The 25,236-nt window shown below is 34.0% G+C and overlaps 1 protein-coding gene across 2 annotated transcripts in view; it reads left to right on the forward strand.

Moving 5' to 3' along the window:
• shd (cytochrome P450 family 24 subfamily A member shade) overlaps positions 1-21,930 on the forward strand; it is an 84,063-nt gene extending 62,133 nt beyond the window's left edge. For both annotated transcript variants that reach the window (XM_085957071.1, XM_085957072.1), the window contains 7 exons: positions 698-896; positions 3,408-3,598; positions 6,885-7,080; positions 14,275-14,434; positions 15,150-15,395; positions 16,761-16,967; positions 21,682-21,930. In XM_085957071.1, coding sequence (XP_085813197.1) covers positions 698-896; positions 3,408-3,598; positions 6,885-7,080; positions 14,275-14,434; positions 15,150-15,395; positions 16,761-16,967; positions 21,682-21,789 — 1,307 coding nt within the window. In that variant the 3' untranslated portion in view covers positions 21,790-21,930. The remainder of the gene's footprint in view (positions 1-697; positions 897-3,407; positions 3,599-6,884; positions 7,081-14,274; positions 14,435-15,149; positions 15,396-16,760; positions 16,968-21,681) is intronic.
• Positions 21,931-25,236: the final 3,306 nt, after the last annotated feature.

Here is a 25,236-nt window from a genome sequence, read left to right on the forward strand (position 1 = left end):
TTCGGTGTAACATATACAAACCAAGAACATAGAAAATTATGTCGATCTTATTTTTGCAAATCCGAATGACTTGATTAATCAGTTCAATGCTGAAGTGAAAAATGTGTCCTGCTCATGGTCTGAACAAAAACGAACCATAAGTGCGAGTGAGAAAGCATTCGGCACGCTTATATCTCAGCAATATGCGCCGGTAAATATTGATTTGGATGACCACAGTCATTTAAAAACTGCGAGCACCTGTTACTGAAATTTATAGTTTTTGTGTTAAATATAAATTTAGTTAGTTAGTGGTAAATTATTTTAGTTAATTTAGTAGAAAATATAGTTAACTACGTTGTGTATAAATTGCGTAGTCGTACTAAGAAACAACATGATGGTATAACGATAACGTTTCACAGTTAAGGCTCAGCTGGGGCACGGTCTAAAACGATCGTGACTACGCGACGCGAAGATTGTGCAAATGACGCGTGCAGAACAAAATATAATTTGTCATAAAAAGTCAACATGCGTCCATTTAATATTATGTTTATTGTTCTATTACTAATAATAATAATATATTCATTGACATGTTTTCTTTTTCAAGTAAATGGGTTACGTTATACCAAATATTCGTCGCGCCTATAGTTGAAAATTATTTGCCGTTTCACTGAAGTGTCGCCTTAAAGCAAATATAATTAAGTATATGCGATTATTTCAGATATGACACGGCGATACGGAAGCGTCGTCAGAGAAGTATTTGGTGATGGGAACTGCGTCGTGAACATCTCAAAGAAAGAAGACATTGAGAAAGTCCTCCGGTTTCCGAGCCGTTTCCCGTTTCGACCGCCTTCGGATATCATCAGGAACTACCGGCTCTCCAGGCCTGAGAGGTTCGCCAGCGCGGGAATTGCGCACGAGTAAGTTGAAAAACATAATCCAATGTACGTAGGTATTTACTCCCAACCTACTAAGTATAGGTTAGGTATATATCTATAATATTACTTAAATGGTTATTATACAAACCGATTAAATATTGAATTTAATGTCTTGCTTGTAAATAAAAAAAGAAGCCAGCTGTCTGGTTTGATGCGACTATATTCAAGCCTGGGCACGAAGTTGTGAATTTCGATCGTAGTGCCTATTGTTTCTTATTTTTCGGTAAACCGTTTGTAGAAATTGGCAATTGTAAAATAGTGATAAGTACATTAATTAGTTTGGACGAAATATTCAATATATAATCTTCATTTACTGTAAACAGGATAGGTACATACATTGGATTGCATTCGAAGATAATCAATAACTAGCACTAGCATCGTAATTGCAATTCAGTGCTTTGGCCTAGCTGTAGTGGGCCTTGGGTGTGACGGTTTGGTTTTTTACTTCTGCAATTTTATGTTGTTCCCAACCATCCATCTGTCCCCTAGGGTTACATGTAAATTGTACGTAAAACATTTCACCGTGGCACAGTTCGCCGTAAGCTTTCTATCGGAAAGAGATAACTGTATACTATACGGTCTCCAATTTTATTAGATTCAATATGAACATTAATTCAATTTTCATAGCCGATTTTGATAAAATTCATGAATTCAAGAATGAAAACCTAACCTAACCTAACAAATAATCCAGTATATCAGCTATTTTCAAAATTCGTTTGCTGCTGGCTTCCTGTGAAAAGTAAACCGATAAGAACCGTGTTTTCTTTAGACATGCATTTTTATGTCAGTAGGTACTCTACGACCCAAAGAGGTTAAACGGTCCTTAATAGACGGACATATATTTCCGATACAACATTTCACGGTGATGTGTGATACGGCGAACTGCATACGTACAAGTTTCCGGACACGGTCCCCCAGGGTCTAATTCGCATTATGTTATAGGCCACCCTCATTTTATTCCGCAATCTTTTGTGTTGTTTCGATTTTAATATTGAGAAACCAAAACATGTAGGTACCTACCAAAAAATTCAGTGTCCTTTTTGAGAAAACTGGATATCAATTTTATTGTGTTTGGACAAAAATCCAGAATTTTGTGAGAATTTCAGAGAATTTCATTTTTAGAATAAAATTCCTTGACAAGATAATTTACTTAATTGTGTTAACTTTACCAAAAAGATTTCTGATTTCATATTATAATTTTGAAAGGAAATTAACTTGCAAGTATTATTAACAGAAATAATACCCTCGACTTTTTTTATTATGAAGTGAAGAATAATAATATCTACTGTATGAGATTTATAAAAGAGATACTTTTTTCTGAAATGCTAACAATTTCGCGAAACACTAATTATTATTAAAATGTTACGATGATCGCTTGTTAACAATCACTGCTACTAAATAGTAAATTGAAAAATATATCAAATATGATACAAAATTTCCTATGAAAATTCATTTTTATTGCTGTCTCAGAGTAGATGTCTCAGATAGATTTTCACTGTGTTAGAGAAAGCAAAATAAACAAAATTTTAATGATAAACGTAATCATAAAATAATATGAAGGGAAAAGTTCAGATCAAAAAAGTTTAGTGACTACTGAATTTTCACGTGATAGTGTGCATGCATGTATGGTAAAACTCATTTCATATTTCATTGTAGTGATGGCAACACTGATGACAAAATATATTAAATACACCGGGCAGCACACAATACAACAAACATGTCTCGTTTACAACACTAGAAAAATGAGATTATCGATACAATCACCATTTTTGTGTGTGGCAGCTATTGCCGCAAAAGTTTAATTTGCACGCTATTGCTGGCAATAAATCCATGCAAGTAGGTATACACATTAAAATCCATCAAAGTTCAACGCATTGTCTTGAGACGACTATAATCATAGATGTTCAGCTACTAAGAGTATGAACAGTAAAATACATTAATTTCATATGTAGGTATATATAGTTTTCCAGAATACATTTAAGGCGATGTCTTTACCTACCAGAGGCACCTAGCGGAAAAATACGAAGCTTGCAATTTGAGACATTTTTTTTTGGTAATTTACAATTTCAAATGTATTAATTAATAAATGTATATCTGAAAACATTAAAAAAAAACATATTTTTTATTTTAAGTCAAAGAAAAACTTACAATAATTGTAAAAAAATGTGATTTTGTCACAGGACCCCATCTTATTATCACATAATATATTTTATGGTCATATTATTTATTATTAAAATTTAGTTTATTAAGGTTTCTATGCTGACTCTAAAAGATTTTTGACTAATTCATAGTTTTAATATTTTTTATATTCATTATAAAAAACATCGACTTTTATAAAAATAAAAATGTGTACCTATTACTTAAAATCCTATAAAATCCTTTTTATTTATTAAATTGCAAGCTTCGTATTTTTCCGCTAGGTGCCTCTGGTAAGTAAAGACATCACCTTAATAGGCGTATGGGTATTTATTTAGTATTTTTTTATTTTCATAGACAAGGCGAGGTGTGGCAAGATCTACGAAGCAAACTCACTCCAGAGCTGACCAGCAGAAAGACTATGCTGTGCTTCCTTCCCGAACTTAATGTTATTGGTGATGACTTTCTTCATCTTCTGCGAGCAAATCGAACAGAAGATGGAAATATCAGGATGTTTGATCACTTCGCATCAAGATACGGCCTTGAATGTAAATAATATATTTTTTAATTTATATAGATTATTGCTTGTATATTGAGAATCTTCTATGAGTTGAATAAGAAAACTAATTAATTAGCTACCAGTTTTATTTATTGTAATAATTATTATTACGATAATCATAATAAAGAGAGTTCAATAGTGACCTCTTACAATCTTACATATTAGTTGCAAGGTACTTGTACTTATGGTTTGAGTCTCCGCTATACATTTAATATTATTTCAGACCGAATGGACATCTAGTTATGGAGTTACGAAACATATTAAAATTTAATACAATAATTAAATTTACTGAAAATTTACATGGAATAAAATTAAAGATAAACTTTATAATAATTATAAGATAAAAAGAACTTTTTATATACAACGTTTTTAAATTTTCTGTTGAATTATTATGCTCAAACTTGTACTTGATACGAGGGTGGGTCAATAAGTCCTTAGAAAAGCCGACAAGTGGCGCGACTAGTACTGTAAGCGGTTTGTTTTCATGCAGCGGCACTACCGATTCAGTATGCTGCGAAGTTTCAATCAGATTGGTCGGGTTGTTGTGTGTTTTTCGTACATTTAAAAAAAAAATTTGCTTGTGGAAAATGGAAAAATGGAAAATGGAGAAAATTGAGTTTAGAGCTGTTATTAAACATTTTAATATAAAAGGGTTAACAGCAAAGGAAATAAAAAATGAGTTGGATTTAGTTCACGGCATATCTGCTCCTTCACTTGCAACTATTTATAACTGGTTAAATGAATTTAAACGTGGTCGTACATCAACAAAGGATGAACCACGCTCAGGACGTCCTGTAGAGGTGACTACACCAGAAATGATCAATAAAATCCACGATATGGTGTTAAGTGACCGAAGATTAAAGTTGAGTGAGATAATTGAGGTTACAGGGATCTCAAAAGGTAGCGTCATTTCTATTTTACATGACAAATTGGGCATGAAAAATATTTCTGCAAGATGGGTGCCGCGTTTGCTCACAGTCGACAATAAACGCAATAGGGTGGTGGCCTCTAAAGCCCTGTTGTCGCTCATGCAACGCAATCCGGATGAATTTTTTCGTCGCTTTGTGACTGTAGATGAAACATGGATACACCACTATACTCCCGAGACGAAAGAACAGTCAAAGCAGTGGATTGCGAAGACAAACCATGTCCAAAGAAGGCGAAAACCGTAAAATCAGCTGGTAAGGTTATGGCTACTGTATTTTGGGATGCACGTGAAATTATTTTCGTTGACTATTTGGAAAAAGGAAAAACAATAACAGGGGATTATTATGCATCTTTATTGGACCAGCTAAAAAACGAAATTGAAGAAAAATGGCCTCATTTAAACAGGAAAAAAATCCTCTTTCATCAGGACAATGCCCGTGTTCACACATGTTTACGCTCAATGGCTAAAATTGAAGAATTGAAGTTCGAATTGGTCGACCACCCACCGTATTCGCCAGATTTAGCCCCCAGTGACTTTTTCCTTTTCCCAAACTTAAAAAAATGGCTAAGTGGACAACGTTTTTTTTCAAATGAAGAAGTCATCGATCGGACAAATGCTTATTTTGAGGACCTTCCGAAAACTTATTTTTCTGACGGTTTAAAAAAAATTGAGAAACGTCTAACCAAGTGTATTGAGCTCCAAGGAGATTATGTTGAGAAATAAAAAAAAAATACAAAAATAAAAACTGTTTTAATGCTTTTTTCTAAGGAATTATTGACCCACCCTCGTATAAAGTAAATAAAAAAACAAACAAACAAATATAGAATACTGTAAATGTCATTTTGACATTTCATTTTGATTTCCATAGTAATGCACGTATATATTAATAATTTAGTTGCTAGGACCACCCCCTTAGCAACCAATAATAGTCTTTTACTTTTTACAGATTTTTCTGAAATAACTTTCCATACAAAACAGAATTAACTGAAAATTAATTCAATTCTGCTTAAAGATGGCTAAAAGTATTAAAAGAATGCATTGGCATCGTGTTCTGATATATTCTAAAAGTTTCAAATGTCTAGCTAGTCGGGAAGTTAGTTGAAAATCGATTGCAAGATTTGTACTGGCCAAAAAACCGGACAAACAAGAATACGAGCTAATAAAAATGTTGTAAAATCAGCGTTCTTCAATTTGTTTCAATCTATTAATATTTAAATTTAACAGATTATGAAGATAAGAATTTGCTCACGAAAAATTGCAGGGATGGATTTCATAATGCGTAATACGGTTCGCCCCGACAGTGGGATACGCCTACATCATGATGACGCAACCGAACTATGTGAAGAAAGACTGCGATTTGGAGTATGCTGATGATGCAGTCGCATTTGACTCGACGATGAAACGGTTGGAGATAACAGTGAACAGACTCGCCGCAACTCAAAACGTATGCGTCTTCATCTGAATGCGGCTAAGACTAAATCCATGTGCAGTGCTGCATGCATTGATGCCGACACTCCTCTGCGGGTTTCCGGTCTGCCCGTCGAGCTGGTGACCACGTTCAAATAGTTGGGTGCCACTGTTGTCGACGATGGTGGTATTTCCAATGATCTTGGAATCTGCTTGGGTATGGCGGGGTGTACATTCAGCCAACTTGGAGTCGCATGGAGGTCAAAGCTGTATTCTGTGAGGACCAAATGTACTTTGCTTAACGCGTGCGTGCTACCTGTGCTCCTGTATGGCTGTGAGACATGGCATCTTGCTAAGCTTCAAAGGTCTCGGGTTTTGAACTTTGAGAAGCGATGTCTCGAGAAGTTTTGGTCCTTGCCGCATTCAGATGAAGACCCACACGTTTCGAGTTCGTGGCGAGCCTGTTCACGGTTACCTCCAACTGTTCAATCGTCGAGTCAAACACAACTGCGTCATCTGCATACTCCAAGTCGCACAGTCTTTCTTCGCATAGATCGGTTGTGTCATCATGATGTAGGCGTGTCCCGCTGTCGGGGCGAACTGTCTTACGCATTATGAAATCCATCATGATGATAAAAAGAAAGGGTGCAAGTACACATCCTTGCTTGACTCCTGACGTGATTTCAAAAAGATCAGAGGATGTTCCGGCTGCTCTCACGTGACTCTCTGTATTGGTGTAGAGAGCACTTATCACGGTGACCAGTTTCCGTGGGACACCATAGCCTAGCAGAATTTGCCACAGAGATTCACGATGAGGGCTGTATTGTAGTGCTGTTTTGTATAATGTTTACCCAGATATAATAAATATTTGGCTTTTACAATAACGCAATAACTCATAAACATATTGTCGTTACGCAATGCATTATTATTTTATTTTTAGCTTGCTGCACCTTAGTGCTCGGAGAGCGGATGTCTTTTATGGACAATGAGATCTCAATCACCGCCCGGCAACTCAGCGACGCCATGAACCAGAGATTCAAATCGGAGAGAGACTCCAAATACATGTGGACTTTGAAAGACTACACCAAATCTCAAGAGTATATCGACTTCCTGAGATGCGAAGAAGTTTTATACTGGTAAATTGTTATGTATGTTACATTGCACAGTAATTACTTCAAGTTAATAGGACTTCAGATTTCACATAACGCATCTCAGATAGCATCATAATGGATATAAATGACATGGCACCATAAAAAAATTTCAGCCACATACCTTATGGAATTTTACAAACACACATTTCATATTAAATGTTCTTAATAATTATTGTCATAACATTTCGTACAATAATAATGAAACCCCAACTTGTTTTTTATTTACATGAAAATCTTTTGTATAGATAACATTATTGATCATTGTCTTCATCAACAGCATGACAACCAAGCCAGTATTCAACATCTACAGGGATTATAATACTCTAGGACCCCTACTTGGCATTGACCTCAAAAATATAATTAACATTCGATTTCCCCGGTTAACACAAATTACATTTATATACACAACACCACCAACAAATTCTCCACCTATCAGAGTCACCTAGCGGAAAAATACGAAGCTTACAATTTTATTGAGAATAAATTATTTATTTTTCAAGTGTTTTCATTAACACTCCCGTTGCCATGAAGAACTCGCACTTTATTTAGGCCCTTAAATCATGGATACCCCATTTATTATTATATACAAAAAAATCTACTTTTAGCTATTTGTAGATAAAATGCTTATGCGTAAAAATAAAAATGCACAAGTAGTTTAATTGAATGTTTTCTATATAAAATTAATCATTTTCCAAAGTCTGATCGATATTTTGATAAGACAGTGATAGGGCTATGTAAAAAGATATACGTTAGAGAAACCCACATAATAATTTTGTAAAGTGAGACACTATTATAAAATGTTATTTGTTAGAACAGCGAGACCAATTTATGTGTTTGTTCAATTTAATTATATGACTGATGGCTCGTATAAATCCTCCCATAATATAACGAACCTTGAAATTTAAAATGTTCCGTGCATCTGACGATAAATGCCAAACTAACCCTTAATGTAATGTTATTAGTGTTTATTTTATCATGTTAACTTTGCTTCATATGACGTTTATTCCTAAACACTTACCTTAAATTCCCGGTATCTCGGGCATGTCATAAAAACCTTTTTACCCAGATTTAGAAGAATACCAACCCTTATTACAAGGTCTGTAAAGTTTACATCAGTTTGTGGAACATGTGCATTTGAAAATATACCTACCTCGAGTGACCTGCACAAAAACGCACAGCAAGCGGTCGGTTTTCCTTTGTGCATATGAGTACTTGCATATTCTACCTCTATAATAAATTATATTGTAGTTATAAATTACTAATAATAACTTATGCCCGAAAAGAATATTATTTAGTCAGGACATGCATTTCAAATACAACTAGATATTCTTTTGTTTATGAAGTATGTAGGTATACAATAGTCGCAGAAAGTATTTTTAGTATTTTCAATAGTATAGTATACACGACATTCTCGTGGTACGAACCACTATGCTTTCTTTCAGTTGGTTACGTCTAATGAATAAGTGCTTACTGATATTTATTTTTATCTTTTTTATTTAAAAAAAATAATATTAGTGAGTAGGTACATGTCTAAATAATTAATTATATTGAAACTGTTGCATTTACATGTAGTTATTATACTATAACATTAACTCCATGTTATTATGTCCCTGAAATCAGTGAATTTATTTAGGTAGGACTAATACATTTAAGATTACCTACTAATTATTAATTTTGCTTTTAATGTCATAAGTACCAAATAATATTATTTTATTATAAAAATGTTATCATACTCAATCTGATGTAGGTATAAACATAATATAATATTATTTCTCTGCACCCCATGTCTGTAAAATCAATTCATTTTATGTTGGTATACCATTTTGGACATAGTCCGTACATAATGGTATTGACTAAATTTAATGTAAATTGCAAAAAATACCTCTATCACATGTATAAAATGTTTTTATGTATTTTGTATATATTATGTAGGTAATGTTATTCTTAATATTTTGCATTTCAGAAAGGGAGTATTTTTCTTAGAAATATAATAGTAGGTAGTTTTATTATTTCGATTGTTTTATATTATAATATAAAGTTATGAGTCACCATTTAAATTTTAATTAGATAATATTATGTAGATATATTCATTTGTAGTTTGTATAATATGTTATGCTTAGAAAATTAAGTTAAAACGTAGTACAATGAAATAGTCGTAATGGGAAAACCACAGATTTAAAAAAACCCGCAATTTAACTGTACCTCCACGGTGGTGTGGAATTCAGTACAATTTTTGAAGTAAGGGGTCTTTCACACCGTTATCTTCCACCTAAGTAAATCTAATGATTGTTTTATTATATGTAGGTAAGTATAATGTTTAGTATCTACAAAAATACACAAGTATTAAATTACGGTTCCTATCAAATACATCAGTGATTTCCAAACTTAATGTTATTACGCCTCCTTTTTAAAAAAAAAATGAAACTTGGCGCCTCCCCCATTTATTTCATTAAATAATTCAGACACCTTTTTAAATAGTCAAAAATGTAGGCACTAATACAAAAATAAAGAAAACTTAAATATATAAATAATAAACAAGGTTTTACTACTTATATTACTACTTATACTTATTTAAATTAATTTATTTTTCATGCGATGGATGTTTAAAAAGATTTTGCGAAAAGCGAGCCCCTAGGCCAGGATATTTGTCGGGCCCACCTACCTATCTCTGAGGTTAAGGGCAGTGTGGTACTATAATGTAGTGTTTCCTAAATTATACACATACACGGGAGTTATCATTACATATATCACTCATGATATAGGTATCACATCAAACGTACAACTACCTACATATTTAATATATCATAGTTTTGAAATCAAATGATTTTTTTACTATTAGAGTAAATTTGTGAAATAAATAATGGGGAAAGTGCATTAGCAAACTATCATAACGCTCAGTAAATAGATTTTTGTTTGCTTCAATATATCTGGCGCAAAATCATTTAAAAGTGGAAACATGACGATTTTTTTTTTAAATTTTGATTTCCAAAGCTCCAATTTTTTATGTATGCCTTCACTTTGTCTTTTTAAATCAGTCAATGCATTAGTGGTCCTTGCATTGATTTATTCACTTTTTTTTAATTTTAACTAAATAGACAAATTTAACAACAGTTATCATTCGTTAACAAATTTGCCTCAAATTTCAATATTATGATTTGATCCTTGTATATCATTTTTTCACGAGATAGCCAGCACACTCAACAATAGTATAGAAGTGAGGTATTAAAAAATTAGTCTACATATTATCTTCAGACAGTTTAACAAACAACGTTTTTTAGGACTGTTTTTATGTAGTTTATAACTAGCGGCTGTTTTATAAACTTTATTTGCAAACTGCAATCATGACGTGGCTTTATTTGTGTAAAACTTTTCGTGCCTACCTTCGCAACACTGCGCACCTACCAGTTTGGCAATATATAATATGTATGAAAGTACATTTTTATGGAGATACAATATATTTATTTTAACATAGACTAGAAAACCTCTTGTTATGAAATTCTCGAAAGGTGGGTATATTATAGACTTACTACATGCGTATAGGTACACATAGCGTAGTGATTTAATTTTTATTATGGGTAATTATTTCAGCATAATAAACATAACATTAAATAATTTTAGTGGAAACTATAAGATTGAATTATTTTTGTTTTTAATTATTCTTATATAAATATTTAACGTGTTTTGAAATTATATTATAGGTGAGATACCCGGCTTCGCACAGGGTCGCTTAGTGGATACATTTACCTTAGATATTTAAAAAATAATAATGAAATTATCTTTTTAATATTAAAATATCTGTGTAATACAATATGAAAGTAATTCTAATAGGAGTAAAGGTCAAACAAAAGAACTGTAAATTAAAATCGAATCCAAAATATGCAAACGTTATTAATAGTATTAATATGTAGTAAAAAATTCAAAATTGGATGGAACAAACAAACAACAAACTTTGTATTTTATATAATACTAACCATCCCAGGTGTGCGAACAACAACTGAGAAAAATTTCATCGCAATCTGATGAATGTTATAAGAACGCATACGAATAGAAGAAGAAGAAGAAGAAGATAATTGTACTAATTTAGAAACCTTCGCGGGTGTTGGCACAATTACTGACGAAAGTTTTATTAAAATCGGATGAATGGAATAGGTACGCATACGAATAGAAGAAGAGGAAAAATATTGTTGTACTAATTCAGAAACCTTTGTAGGTGTGGGCACAACAATTGACGAAAGTTTCATTCCAATCGGACGAATGGTATAGGAATCATACGAATAAAAGGATATAGAATAAAGACGATGAAGAAGAAGAAGATGGTTGTACTAATTCAGAAACCTTTGCGTGTGTTAGCACAACAACTGACGAAGGTTTCATCGCAATCCGATGAATGGTATAGGAACCATATGAATAAAAGAAGATATAATGAAGAAGAAGAGATAGTTTTTCTAATTCAGAAACCTTTGCGGGTGTGCACACAACAACTCACCAAAATTTAATCGCAATCGGATGAATGGTATAGGAACTATATAAAATAAATGAAGATAGAATGAAGAAGAAAAAGAAAATGGTTGTTCTAATTAAGAAACCTTTTCAGGTGTTAACACAACAACTAACGAAGGTTTTATCGCAATCGGATGAATGGTATAGGAACCATATGAATAAAAGAAGATATGATGAAGAAGAAGAAGATGATTTTTCTAGTTCAGAGATCTTCGCGGGCATGCGCACAACAACTGATCAAAATTTCATCGCATTCGGATGAATGGTATAAGAACGCATATGAATAGAAGAGGAAGAAAATAGTTGTACTAAATCATAAACCTTTGCAGGTGTTACCACAACAACTGACGAAGGTTTCATCGCAATCCGATGAATGGTATGGGAACCATGCGAATAAAAGAAGATATAACGAAGAAGATGGTTTTTCTAATTCAGTAATCTTCGCGGGCATGCGCACAACAACTGATCAAAATTTCATCGCAATCGGATGAATGGTATAAGAACGCATACGAATAGAAGAAGATAGAATGGAAAAAAAGGTTGAAGAAAATTGTTGTACTAATTCAGAAACATTCGCAGGTGTCGGCACAACAACTGACGCAAGTTTCATTGCAATCGGACGAATGGTATAGGAATCATAAGAATAAAAGAATATAGAATGAAGACGACGAAGAAGAAGAAGATGGTTGTACTGATTCAGAAACCTTTGCGGGTGTTGCCACAACAACTGGCGAAGGTTTCATCGCAATCCGATGAATGGTTTAGGAACCATATGAATAAAAGAAGATATAATGAAGAAGAAGAAGATAGTTTTTCTAATTCAGAAACCTTTGTGGGTGTGCACACATCTTCTTCTTCTTCGATGACGCTACAGCTCAAGTCGAGCCCTGGCCTCCTCCACCGCTATCCTCCAGCCGGAACGGTCCTCCGCACGTCTTTTCCAGTTCCTGATTTTTAGTATCTGGTTGGCATCTTTTGTAACATTATCACGCCATCGTGTGCGTGGCTTTCCCACTGGCCTTTTTCCTCCTGGGTTTCCTTCGAGGATCTTCTTCGGTATCCGTGACTCAGGCATGCGCTGGACATGGCCTGCCCAGTTTAGCCTCTGGAGTTTTATGAAGTTGGAGAGTTTTGAATCTTGGTATAAGCGGTATAGTTCCGTGTTGTACCTAATTCTCCACTCCCCATCATCATTCATGGGTCCGTATATCCGCCTAAGGATCTTTCTCTCAAAGCAATCCACCATTTCAGCTGCTTTTACATTTAGCGTCTATGACTCGCACCCGTAGTGCACACATCAATTCACCAAAATTTCGTCGCAATCGGATGAATGGTATAGGAACGCATATGTCAGACAGACTTTCATTTGTATGTATAAGATATAGTCTATAATCTGCGCGCAAGTGCAAGCAATAAGTTGACAAAGTTTTATCGCAATCGGATGAACGGTATGGCAGCGCATAAAAAAACGAACAAACAAACTAACAAATATTCATTTTTATATTATAGATTATAATCAGGGAATCGATATTGCAAAATTATAAGTATTTTTTTTATATACTAGGGAAATTATCTAAAAGTAGGTAAGATATATCTAAAGTCTTAGAGGTATAGACTTAATACGTGCGTATAAGTTCAAGTAGCGTAGTTATTTATATTTATTAATGTGTATTATTTCAGCATAAGAAACATGATATTAAAATATATTTAGTGGAAACTATACGATCAATCGGAGTATTTTTCTTGATTAATTGTTCTTATGTAAGTATATTATTTTAATGTGTTTTAAAATACGATTTTTAAAAATACTTAATAACATGATACAATAAGATCACAGTGTTTTAAAATTATATAGGGAATCGATATTGCAAAATTATAACTATTATTTTATGTGGTGAACGTGATAACGCAAGTCCACACAGATGTTATCCTACCTAATAACATCCCTCGTTCGCTTCGGATGAATTAGCCACCCCCACTCTCCGTGAAATGGCAGCGTATGTTGGTTGTTCCATTTAAAACAGACCGAAACACGCCGTGGCTTAGATATGACGTACTTTTATCGATGTCCGATATTATACACGATTATAAGATAATTGCATGTAATATACACAGAATAAAATGTTAAACGATGACTAAACAGTATTTAAAAACATACTTTACCTTTTGAAGCAATCAATTAGCTTTTAAAATGCCTTAAAATGCCAAATTTCTATCGGGACACTGAGTGGACGGCATGGGAACGGGCGTAATTTTTTTATCATGGTAAGGGAAAGGTTAATAAATACGTGCCTATCTAAAAACATTAAAAAGAAAAATATTTTTATTTAAAGTGAGAAATAAACGTGAATTTATTAAAGGATCTCATCTAATTATTACATATAATTTTGTGGACATGTCATTTTTTATTATTACAATTTAGTTTTTCGTAAGGAAACGGTTTTTAAAAAATTCATAGTTTTATGGTTTTTTATATGTACTTTAAAAACATTGATTATTATAAAAAACAATAAAACGAATTTTTGAAAAAATGAATTTGGACAGCCAAACTGTGGCCATCCTTAATTGGCACGGACAATTTTATTGCAAACGTGTTAGGTACTTAGTTATAAAAAATATCTCATAGGTACCTATGTTTTGAGATTCTGCACTTACAATAATGCAATATGAATATTTTAGGATTGTTTCAGATATCGTAGATAAGGCGAAAAATTCTAAAAAAGACCAGCACTTGGACGACGTCAAGTGTATTTTAATGGCCATCGTCGACAAACCAGATCTGGACGAGAGAGAAAAAAAGTCTGCTCTGATTGACTTCATAGCTGCTGGAATATCAACGGTAATTCAATAATCTCTGTTTAAATCCAAGTGTCACCGCTTTTCAACAATGTTCTGTGTATGATAATCATGTCATACCTCTCGCACTTGATTTCTCGTAAACTGATGTAGCACTGACATTCACAACGCTGGCCACTAATTCACACAGCTGTGCAGCAGTTTAATTAGTTTACTCGAAGTGAATGGATGCATTTATTACTCCATTCAATAAGTTAACAATGGTAAGAAGTAGATGAAGGTGACTCTGGATATCACATCATGACTGAAAGTGAAATAGCAGATGAAGTTATGATTTTGGAAAATGAGGATGTAAGTGAAGATAGCGAGGAATAAGAAACAATACGCCCAAAAACAAAGTTATCAGTGATAAGATGGCATCTCAAAGATCTAATAACATTAGATAATGAAATTCGACTATATTACACGCATTTTCGTAATTTTAGTGAGTTGATTATAAAAAAACAGCAGACTTATAAAGTGCAAACAAAACTTGATTCGTATTTCAAAGCAGGATTACCAAAAGCAAGCTCGTCGTCCTCGAAACATTAACGTTACTCCACAACGGGTGTGTTTAGATATATCGTTGGAAAATAAATAAACAGGATTTTGTTTGTGTTTTTATATAACGGACTTTCGGTTTTAACAGATACCCCTCACCTGCGTTAGTCCGTTTTATCGAGGTTAGTATTAATAAATTGTTTTCTCTTATTTTACAGCTCAGTAATAGTCTCATATTTTTGCTGTACCTGATTGCCAAGCATCCAGATGTTCAACAGAAAGTGTATGAAGAATTGGAGGAAATCGCGCCAAACTCGAATCACATCACCTCATCGGATTTATCCAAAATGGCTTACACCAAAGCCTGCATGCTCGAGGCATTCAGACTTATCCCTGTTGCTTTTGCTCTCGGTAGAGTCTTGGAAGAAGATGTCACCCTCGGAGGATACAATCTACTCAAAGGGGTAAGTCAAGTTATACAGTTATAAGTTTTAATACATTTAAAATAATGTGAGTTATTTCCTCATTGTCTTTCTATGTGCTGTATACCTGCACAGCATTCCACCCAGGGAGGTTGAACGGAATTCAATCTCTTTGGTTCCACTCATTCTTACAAACCTTGCCAAGATTAAACCTATTATTTGAGGCATTATTTGAGGCGTCTAATTAAAAAAAGCGACAAGTCCACAATTCAATATTTTCGGGAAAAAACGTTTTTATGTTTCAAGCTCCAATTATTTGTTTTAACGTGAGATTACTTTTTCCGTTGTATTCTATGTCAAAATTAGAACCAAATGGCAATTTGTTTCAGCCGATAAACTCTTAAATGTAATAAATATAGGCAAAATAAAATTGGACGTAGCGCTATTTGTGCCTCATTTTTTAATTTACTCCGCATAAGGCACATACTTCTGTGGCACTGTCATGAGTTTACCAGATGCTACAGCATGGGAGACGCCCTTTTCAATATTGAACGTTCCCTTATTGGTTGACTTAAACACGCGCGAAATCAACCAAGCTTTAAATAATATGAAACACGGACTTGGCGCTTTTTGTAATAAATCGAGACTTAAAATATTTTTTTTCGTAGGTTTATGTCGCATTTTGCAATTTATAGATCAATACATATTGTGTAAAATTATACAAAGAATACGTGCGTATCTTTTTATTGATTTTGACCAAATGTGGACTTATCGCTTTTTGGAATTAGACGTCTCATTTGAAGTAAAAATTAGAGTCACCAGTATAATACAGATTGATTGAGTGCACAGTGAAACTTACATTATCCATTTAAAGATGGCAGTATATATTATAAATTGATAATAAATTATTATAACAGCAATAGATACAAACAAATATCCAGTCGAAAATGTCTTTGTCAGAATGTTTAAATATATATGAAAGATTTTGAATAAAAGATAGATTTTTATATAAAAACACTGAAGCAAAACATTATTTTTGGTTGCTAAGGGGGTCCTAGCAACTAAATCGTTATTACATGCGCGTTAATATGGAAATCAATATGAAATTACGAGATTGATTTGTAGCTAATATAATGTTCATACATAGACCAGTGGTACTTTTTTTACTTCAATTTTATACATTCAAGGCTCTATCTCTATACAAGAAGGTTTTTTTCAATACCTTTGATTAAAACATGCCTTGACATATTATTACATTTAATTTTATTATGTGTATGTAGATCCATATACTTTGTATCCCACATTCTTTGTCATAACTATTTTAGAATAGGCTACCTGGTAAAATGGTTTATAGTTTTTCAACAGTGCACTATTAATTTCTTACGGATTCATTATTTTTTATTTCAGACATACGTTACGTGCCACACAATGATTGCTTGCTTAGACGAGGAAAACTTTAAAAATGCCAAGCAGTTTATGCCAGAAAGATGGCTTCAAGATGAGAATTTCTCAAAAGCTGCGTGTTCATTCATCTTTGCTCCGTTCGGGGTTGGAAGAAGAATGTGCCCCGGGAAGAGATTCATCGAGCAGGGATTATTAGTAACTTTTGCTAAGGTATTTCATTTATTTATATGTTCATTTAAATTTAGTTACAATCAGTGATCCAACCATTTCATAAAATTTAAAGGTGTCACTAGTTTCTCATATAATTTCATTACTTACGGATTGAATAATAAATCAATTCACGCCATTTATGGTAATTTGCACCTTTTATTAGTCAAAGTTTAATTAGAATCTTCACCATTACACAATATTCAGCGCTATGACATGTCAACCAGAATATAAAAATCGCACTATCAATTAAGCATAATTTTTAGATTAAGAGCATACAGCAGTGAAACGGCAAATAATTTTCAACAATAGGAGGGAGGAAAATTCGCAATCGTTGCCAATCGGAGAGCGATAGTCGTGCTGTGAGCTCATCAATTTGTTTTGTGATGGCGTCGGAGGAATATATTCTTAAATCGTGTAAAGATGACTAAATAAGGGTTTGAGATCCCCGGGGTTCCAGCGGCTAGCTCAGGTGTCCATCGAACCCCGGATTCACAAAAAAAATAAAAAAATTCAAACGGTTGGAGTGTAAATAAAACACAGTCCTTCGTGCTCGTAACGTGGTCTTCTTATATTTTACATTTTCTTTAAACGTTTACATATTTTGTTTTAACAATAAGTTTCGCAGGTCCTATCCTATCGGAAAGGGGACGCTTACGCTTTTTTTTTTTTTCTTTTTAAATTTTGCGTACCCACGCCATTCCAGCAAAAAGGACTCTCGTGATTGGCCAAATTTTATCGCGTGATCTTTGATTCGGCGAATCACGAGCCTCACCCTGGCGCAGGCGCGTCGAAATTTGGACGTTGCCGACAAGCGCGGCAAAATTTATTATATTTAAATACTTATATTTAGTCTTAAAATTATCGCTTTCATCCATCATCATTTTTACTTTTCAAATTAAAAAAAATACTTACGTGGTTGAGCAAGGAATCAGATTAGATGTTTTATGAAGCCGTTTCTAGAGGTCAGGGTTACGTTTCGACTTAAGCTACTAAATGATTATTTTACACCGGGAGAAGCCCGCCTGTAACAGGGGTGTATCAATTCGCCCCATCTGGATTAAAGTCGAAAGGTACGCCCTGATCTCATCGGCCACCCATCCAATTCCTTGTTCATCCGTTAAGTACATGGCATGATAAACAGTTTATAAAAGAATTCAACTACAATCTAACTATTCTAACATAAAACTCTATACTTTAGCTCTATTTTTATTATTTTCTATATTTATTTTGGATTATTATTTTCAGCTCAAAGCAATGCTTTCGCGATACTTTTGAATAGGTCAGAGTTTGATTTAATTTCAGTGTAGTACATTTATTTTGTGTTACTTTGTTTTAATTAGGTTTTCTTGTTATTTTATTCGTTTTTTAGACTTCCTGTACTTTAAATTTATTCGAGTTTACTTTATTAATTGCTCCTACCCCATACATTAAATAGCTACTAATTTTATATAAAATCTTCCCATTGTACTTATGGTACTTACTATCACATTTAATATTTTACCCTAATACCCATAATTATTTTGCAACATTGTATTGACTGTATAAATCACATTGATATTAAAAATTGAAATATTCCACCCTCTCATTATATTTATTTCTGGATCAGTACACTTAAAACTGTGTAGTTAACTTTATTTTTAGTGAAACCCATTTTATTTAAAAAAAAATTGTTGTTTCGTTTTACGCGCCCGACATCCTATTCCAAAGGCGCGCCGCGCCGATTTACGGTGCCTCTCACGTTTTATTATTATTATTATTTTTTTTTATTATTGAAACCCCGTTGAGAAATTTACGGCTTATTGACTCATTTTTTTTTTTTTTTTTATCACAAGCATACAATCTCTACTTTCATCCTTTTATACCTAATTTTAACTTATTATTAAAATTTAACATAACAACTAACACTTTGTCGAGTGACGCCTTATTATTCCCGTTCCGTTTTCGCTGTGTTAAATTTACGATTGGTAATTTGTAAAGAAATAATAGGGACGGTAGTGTACTATTTTCCTCGTTTCTCTTTGGATTCAAATTATTAACACGGCGTAACTTTGAAACAGGTTTCGCGCTACTGTAGAATATCGTCTTTCCCGTTTATAAAATTGTTTGCGATTTTCAATGTTAATGTTTTCGAATTCATTCATATTTACTTTATTTGAACGGAAAGAATTGGCGTCACTTTGCGGAGCGTTATTTTTAAAACTAGAATGTACATTTTTCTTACTAACGAACTTAAGATTATAGGGCTCAGAAAGTGGGTCCTTAATTAACTTTTTATCCGTAATTAGAAGAATTTCCGGATATTTACGATTATTATCTTCACTTTTAACTACACTGTTTACACTGAAACTTCCAACAGCAACTCGGCGTTCACCCTTGACTAGAGGGTTGGCGACTGGTCCTGCTTCATCTCCTCGTGGTCGAGCCTGCGCCCGTACAGCTTCTTCGATTCATCTCAGCTTGCGCGCCTTCTCAGCCCTCTTGTGAGGCTCCCTAGCCTCGCGTTTCCTTTTTCTCTCCTCACCGAACATCCCGTGGTCGACTAGGGTACACATGTTAGTGATACCCTAGGAAAATCGGCATTTTGCTCGCCGTTTTTCGTCGTGAGTGGGCCGTGGCCTCTACGAGCCCTCCTCGCTGGATACCGTCGATGATGTGTCTGGTCTCCATAGGTGGGATTTGTGCAGCCATTCGTCGTACTGGAGACGCGCTGGTGCTACGGTCTCCAGCACGACGCTAGGCGCGGTCAGCTCCGTATGTGGACTGTCTTCGAACACCAGAGGGCCCTCCCGGTTTGATGTTGGAGACAGCACATCTTCTTCGATAAGGGTTACGTCGGAGTCCGCTTTTTAGTTAACCATTTCTTGGTTGTTCCGGCTCCTGGATCGTAAACTTTTATTTAGCGTTCGCGGGCGTAAATTTTATTTCGCGGGTTCGGAAGAATCCATGCGATTCTTCGAGCCCCACGTTGGGCGCCATTGAGATCCCCGGGGTTCCAGCGGCTAGCTCAGGTGTCCATCGAACCCCGGATTCACAAAAAAAATAAAAAAATTCAAACGGTTGGAGTGTAAATAAAACACAGTCCTTCGTGCTCGTAACGTGGTCTTCTTATATTTTACATTTTCTTTAAACGTTTACATATTTTGTTTTAACAATAAGTTTCGCAGGTCCTATCCTATCGGAAAGGGGACGCTTACGCTTTTTTTTTTTTCTTTTTAAATTTTGCGTACCCACGCCATTCCAGCAAAAAGGACTCTCGTGATTGGCCAAATTTTATCGCGTGATCTTTGATTCGGCGAATCACGAGCCTCACCCTGGCGCAGGCGCGTCGAAATTTGGACGTTGCCGACAAGCGCGGCAAAATTTATTATATTTAAATACTTATATTTAGTCTTAAAATTATCGCTTTCATCCATCATCATTTTTACTTTTCAAATTAAAAAAAATACTTACGTGGTTGAGCAAGGAATCAGATTAGATGTTTTATGAAGCCGTTTCTAGAGGTCAGGGTTACGTTTCGACTTAAGCTACTAAATGATTATTTTACACCGGGAGAAGCCCGCCTGTAACAGGGGTGTATCAGGTTACGCATTTACTCGAAAAAGAAAACATGTCAATGAATATATTATTATTATTACTAATATAACAATAAACATAACATGAAATGGACGCATGTTGAATTTTTATGACAAATTATGTTTTGTTCATCACGCGTCGTTTGCACAATCTGTGCGTCGTGTAGTCACGATCTTTTTAGACCATGCCTCAGCTGAAGTATAGCCTTAATACAATGTAACGTGTGCAGGGCCGAATTTACACTTGAAGAGTATGAAGTAATACATATTGAGGACCCGAAAAACCCAACTTATTAAAACATATTTTTTTAACTCTTTGCTTTTTATTCAAATCACAAATGTATTAATTATCTATTACTAGTCTACTAAACTTAACATTTCAGGCTCTGTTGACATTAAAACAAGTGAGCCATATCGATTTTGGTCAATAATTTTACGTAAATAATTTTTAGTTCGTGGCAATCTATAAAACGACCTTAACCCAACTTAAACCCGACTTAAACCAATTCGGGCATTTGGAAATATACTTAGAACTAGGCTCCTTCCACCTTAACAATTATTTAGTCCCTTTAGCCTTATGGTAGATCGTATTAGCGTTCATTCATTGATATACTACTGGATGAATCATATGCTTCTTAAAATGACGCCCGATTTTCAGCGACTCGGCCAGTGTTAAAACTTACTGTTTTAATATCAGCCGACTTAACTCGATATAAGCTCACTTAATATTTGTCTCGAAAACGACCTGGCAATAATTATGAGTAAGCCCGATCTAGCTTGCATCTTACTCTAACTGATAGTCAGCGCATGACGACTTGCTCTGTCCGCTCAGACATGAATTTTTGGTAACTTGCAAGCTTTGGGTTGCAGACACCCTTAGGGTCACTATTCCAAGAACGCAAATTTAGTTTTACAGCCAGGGCAATACGGGTGAAATTCGGGAATCCATGTTAACAGTCCTAACACATTATACCTACAAGGAAATATTATAAGACGATATTCGTAATATCTTCTTTTGTGGTACATTTTTAAAATGACACTTGTATGGGAACTCCTCATCTAGTAGTATATCAATACGTTCATTGAACACGTTCTAGTTTTAGTTGACATAAAACCTAATGTCGATTTGTTTTTATTTCCAGATGATTCGTGACTACCATATCGAGTATGATGGTGAGCTGGATATCCAGTTTGAATTTATATTATCTCCAAAAACTCCTGTGACATTTAGATTAATAGATCGTTGTTAATAAAAAATTGTTGTTGTATATTTAATAAGTACTGTATTATTATTATATTATTATTACATTGTAGGTAATTATAGTCGGCTTGTTATATTGTAGTAGGTTAAGTGATAGTTGATTTTTAATAAATTATAATTTTTTTTACAAGACCCTTTATTTTAATTTTTCCCATGAATGTCTCTCACCAGATTATAATGCACTCACTGCGTGATCATCTATACACCATAACTTAGCTCAATGGTATTCAAAGTGTGTGCTGTGGCAAAGGACTGACGCATGATCACAATAATAGAGCCCATAGTAGCACCAGTTTGTGACCTAAAAATCTTCCTTTCGCAATATAAATCCCTCTCACCATGTTTTTGAATTGTATCTATCTCAGCTTAGCAAATAGTTTCAAGAAGATACTATGAAGAAGTTCACGTTCACGAGAAAAATTCTCACTCTTTCCTTTTTTCAAGATACCTACATATTCTTATAGAATTACAAAGCTCAAATGATCACAATTAAATATACTGTTTGAAATAAAACAATAAGTTTCAACACTTATTAATTATCCTCGCCATAAGAAAGTCGAAAAATATAAATTGTCTAGCAAAATCTAAAAAAAATTTGGTGGTAATAAATGTACAACACATCTCATACTGTTTTTTTTTCATTACATAACGTGCTTATGTGCATCATTAAAATAACATTTTTATTTTATTTATTAATGTAGTTATTTATTTTACATACAACCGATCAGATTAGTAAAATAGAATATCGAACGCTTATCGCCACGATGGCCGAGCAGCTGACGCGTCGGCTTATGATGTCCGGGGGCCCAGGCTCGAATCCTGTGTCTGACAAATACGCATATTGTTTTTCAATGTGTTTTTGGGGTCAGAGTATGAATCTGATAGGTTGAGCAAGTATCTAACAAAAATCTGTTAATACAAACCTCTACTTGTGGAGGCCAATTTGATGTTCTAAGGATCGGGCATGGTCAAAAACAAAACACTATAAGTACACCAAGACTCTGACGGCAGTTTTGATTTATGACTTAATAAGTGGCAAGTCAGGGAACTATTCTGTCGGCAATCCAATACATTCAAAAGATTCAAAGCCCCCTGAATGTAAATATTACCAATATTGAATAATACGCTTTGTGTTTATGTGACGAACTTTAATACTAATAGTACAGGTGTAAATATTGAAAATAATATATTCTTTAACACGTGTTTAAGTTTATCGCATATTTCTCCACACTCGAGGATTATACAGTATTAGAATCATATTCAGAAAGTAACGTACTTCCCATTATTTTTGTTTTCTCTGGTAAGTACATACATAATATTAAGTATGTTGTTAATGTATTTTTTAAATTTTATTATACTCCTCTTTTTTTGTATACTTACATACCTATTGTATGTGTATGTATATTGCAGTGGCAAAGGGTGACTTTTGGAAAGAGGTGGGCTGTGGAGATCTGAGAAAAATAGCACACTTGTCTGGTATACTTAAGAGAAATAAGTTCTAATAAATAGTACTAGTAAATAACTACTAATGAATAGGTACACACTAATGACAACGATACACTAATCCATCATTGAAACTTCAAAAACTCACTGACGACATAAAATTTAGCGATGAGTTTATGTTACGTATTTTTTAAAACATTTATATAACGCTCCGCTGATTCGAACCCGAGACCCACGGCTCAATAAGCCGACATGTTACCGCTCAACCATCGCAGTCGCTATCAAAACATTTATTCATCGCTAACTGGGTAGGTAGTATTATTTTACTCCCTGACAATTGCATGCCCTATGATTTTGTATGGGCTGTGGAGAAAGTCACTTGAGTTGCTGCTGAAGTATCCAGAATATTATTTTCATATCATTCATTTATAATTTTCTCATTTTCGTTTGTTTAAATCAATAAAATTATGTAGGTGATTAAAAAAATATCAAGGCTCAAAGACATTGAATAGTGCAAGAAAAAATGAACAATCTCAATACCAATACCATTGAGAAAAAACGAAAATCAAACAGCCATGAATATCAGTTACTCACTGGCACTAATTAAAAAGTCTCATTGAACATTGTAGGATACGGCGTTGTTACCAACCGTACTATAACTATAGTACAATTAGTACTATCAAAATACTGTAAAATAGTATAATTTGATGCCAAATATCCTAAAATATTATATTTTTGAACGATTTAATGATTTTTTACTACTATTTTTCATAAATACCTACTTTAATTTTTAGAACTCTAAGATGGGGTAATTTTATAGTACTAAAAATATCGTCGGTAAAACTCAAGGAAAAGATCCAGTAAGTCACATTTATTAATATAGAAATCACACTGTATTTTACACTAATTTATACTGTGTAAGACAATGAACAATAATTATTAAACACAGTAACGTCCCTAGCCATAATGCCGCCCCTAGGTAGGGCCAAAATGTCGCCCCATTTTTTTATACAGTATTTTTTATCATCCTTTCAAGACTCCAATATCTAAGAAATGTGTTCTATGGATACATTATTAACAAAATGTAGTTACCACTAAAACTAATTTAATTGAAATGCCATCTCTGTTTCAATATATTACAACATTGCGAGTCCACGGTTTCAGATACATTTAAAAAATACACCAGACAACCAAAACCATTCCAAAACTCGGAGTGACTGGAAAAATATTTTTCGATAAATTTTAAATTAGGTAAGTAAGTATGTACCTACCTATAATTCAAATATAATTCGCAAATCTGCACGTGGCATTGTTGGTCATCAAGGACGTGATGTCTAAGGACTACGTAAGAAAACTAGACATAGCGAACCCGATAAAAAAATTACAGTCCTATTAAAACTTTTATGTTAATTAAAACAATCGCTGCGTACCTTTTAATTAATTTTTAATTACCGCATTTAAATAACATGTTAATTGGATCAATCGGCTGCTTAACGGGAACACGGCAGTGATTTTATTTTTTGATGATAGAGTACTATAACTTTTGCAAAAAAGGCAACACTGGACTCAGTGTTGCCAACCGTACTATAATTATAGTATTTGTACTATAATTTTGGTCCGCGTATGTACTATGTACGATATAAAATAGGTATAGTACGCCCAAAATACTATAATTTAATATAAAAGTACTATAATTTCGCATTTGCCATTTCGCAATCGAGTGGTCTTCGAAAATTAGGAAATCTGTGGCCCGCGGCGAAATATTTTTCCTAAAAAAAACGAGCCGACCATGAAAAATTGGGAACCTGCGGCCCGCCCCGTGAAATATGTCTCCTAAAAAAAACAAGCCGACTATGAAAAATTGGGAAAATTTTCATTTTCAACAGATGACAACGCGTACTATATTTTATCCCCAAATACTATAATTTTGGAGGCTCTGTACTATAATTCCACTTTCAAAATATGGCAACACTGACTGGACTCGACCATGATT

Source organism: Rhyacophila brunnea, unplaced genomic scaffold, assembly GCF_057557595.1.
Source record: "Rhyacophila brunnea isolate RB1 unplaced genomic scaffold, BYU_Rbru_1.0 scaffold_6, whole genome shotgun sequence".
In the NCBI taxonomy this organism is placed as follows: Eukaryota; Metazoa; Arthropoda; class Insecta; order Trichoptera; family Rhyacophilidae; genus Rhyacophila; species Rhyacophila brunnea.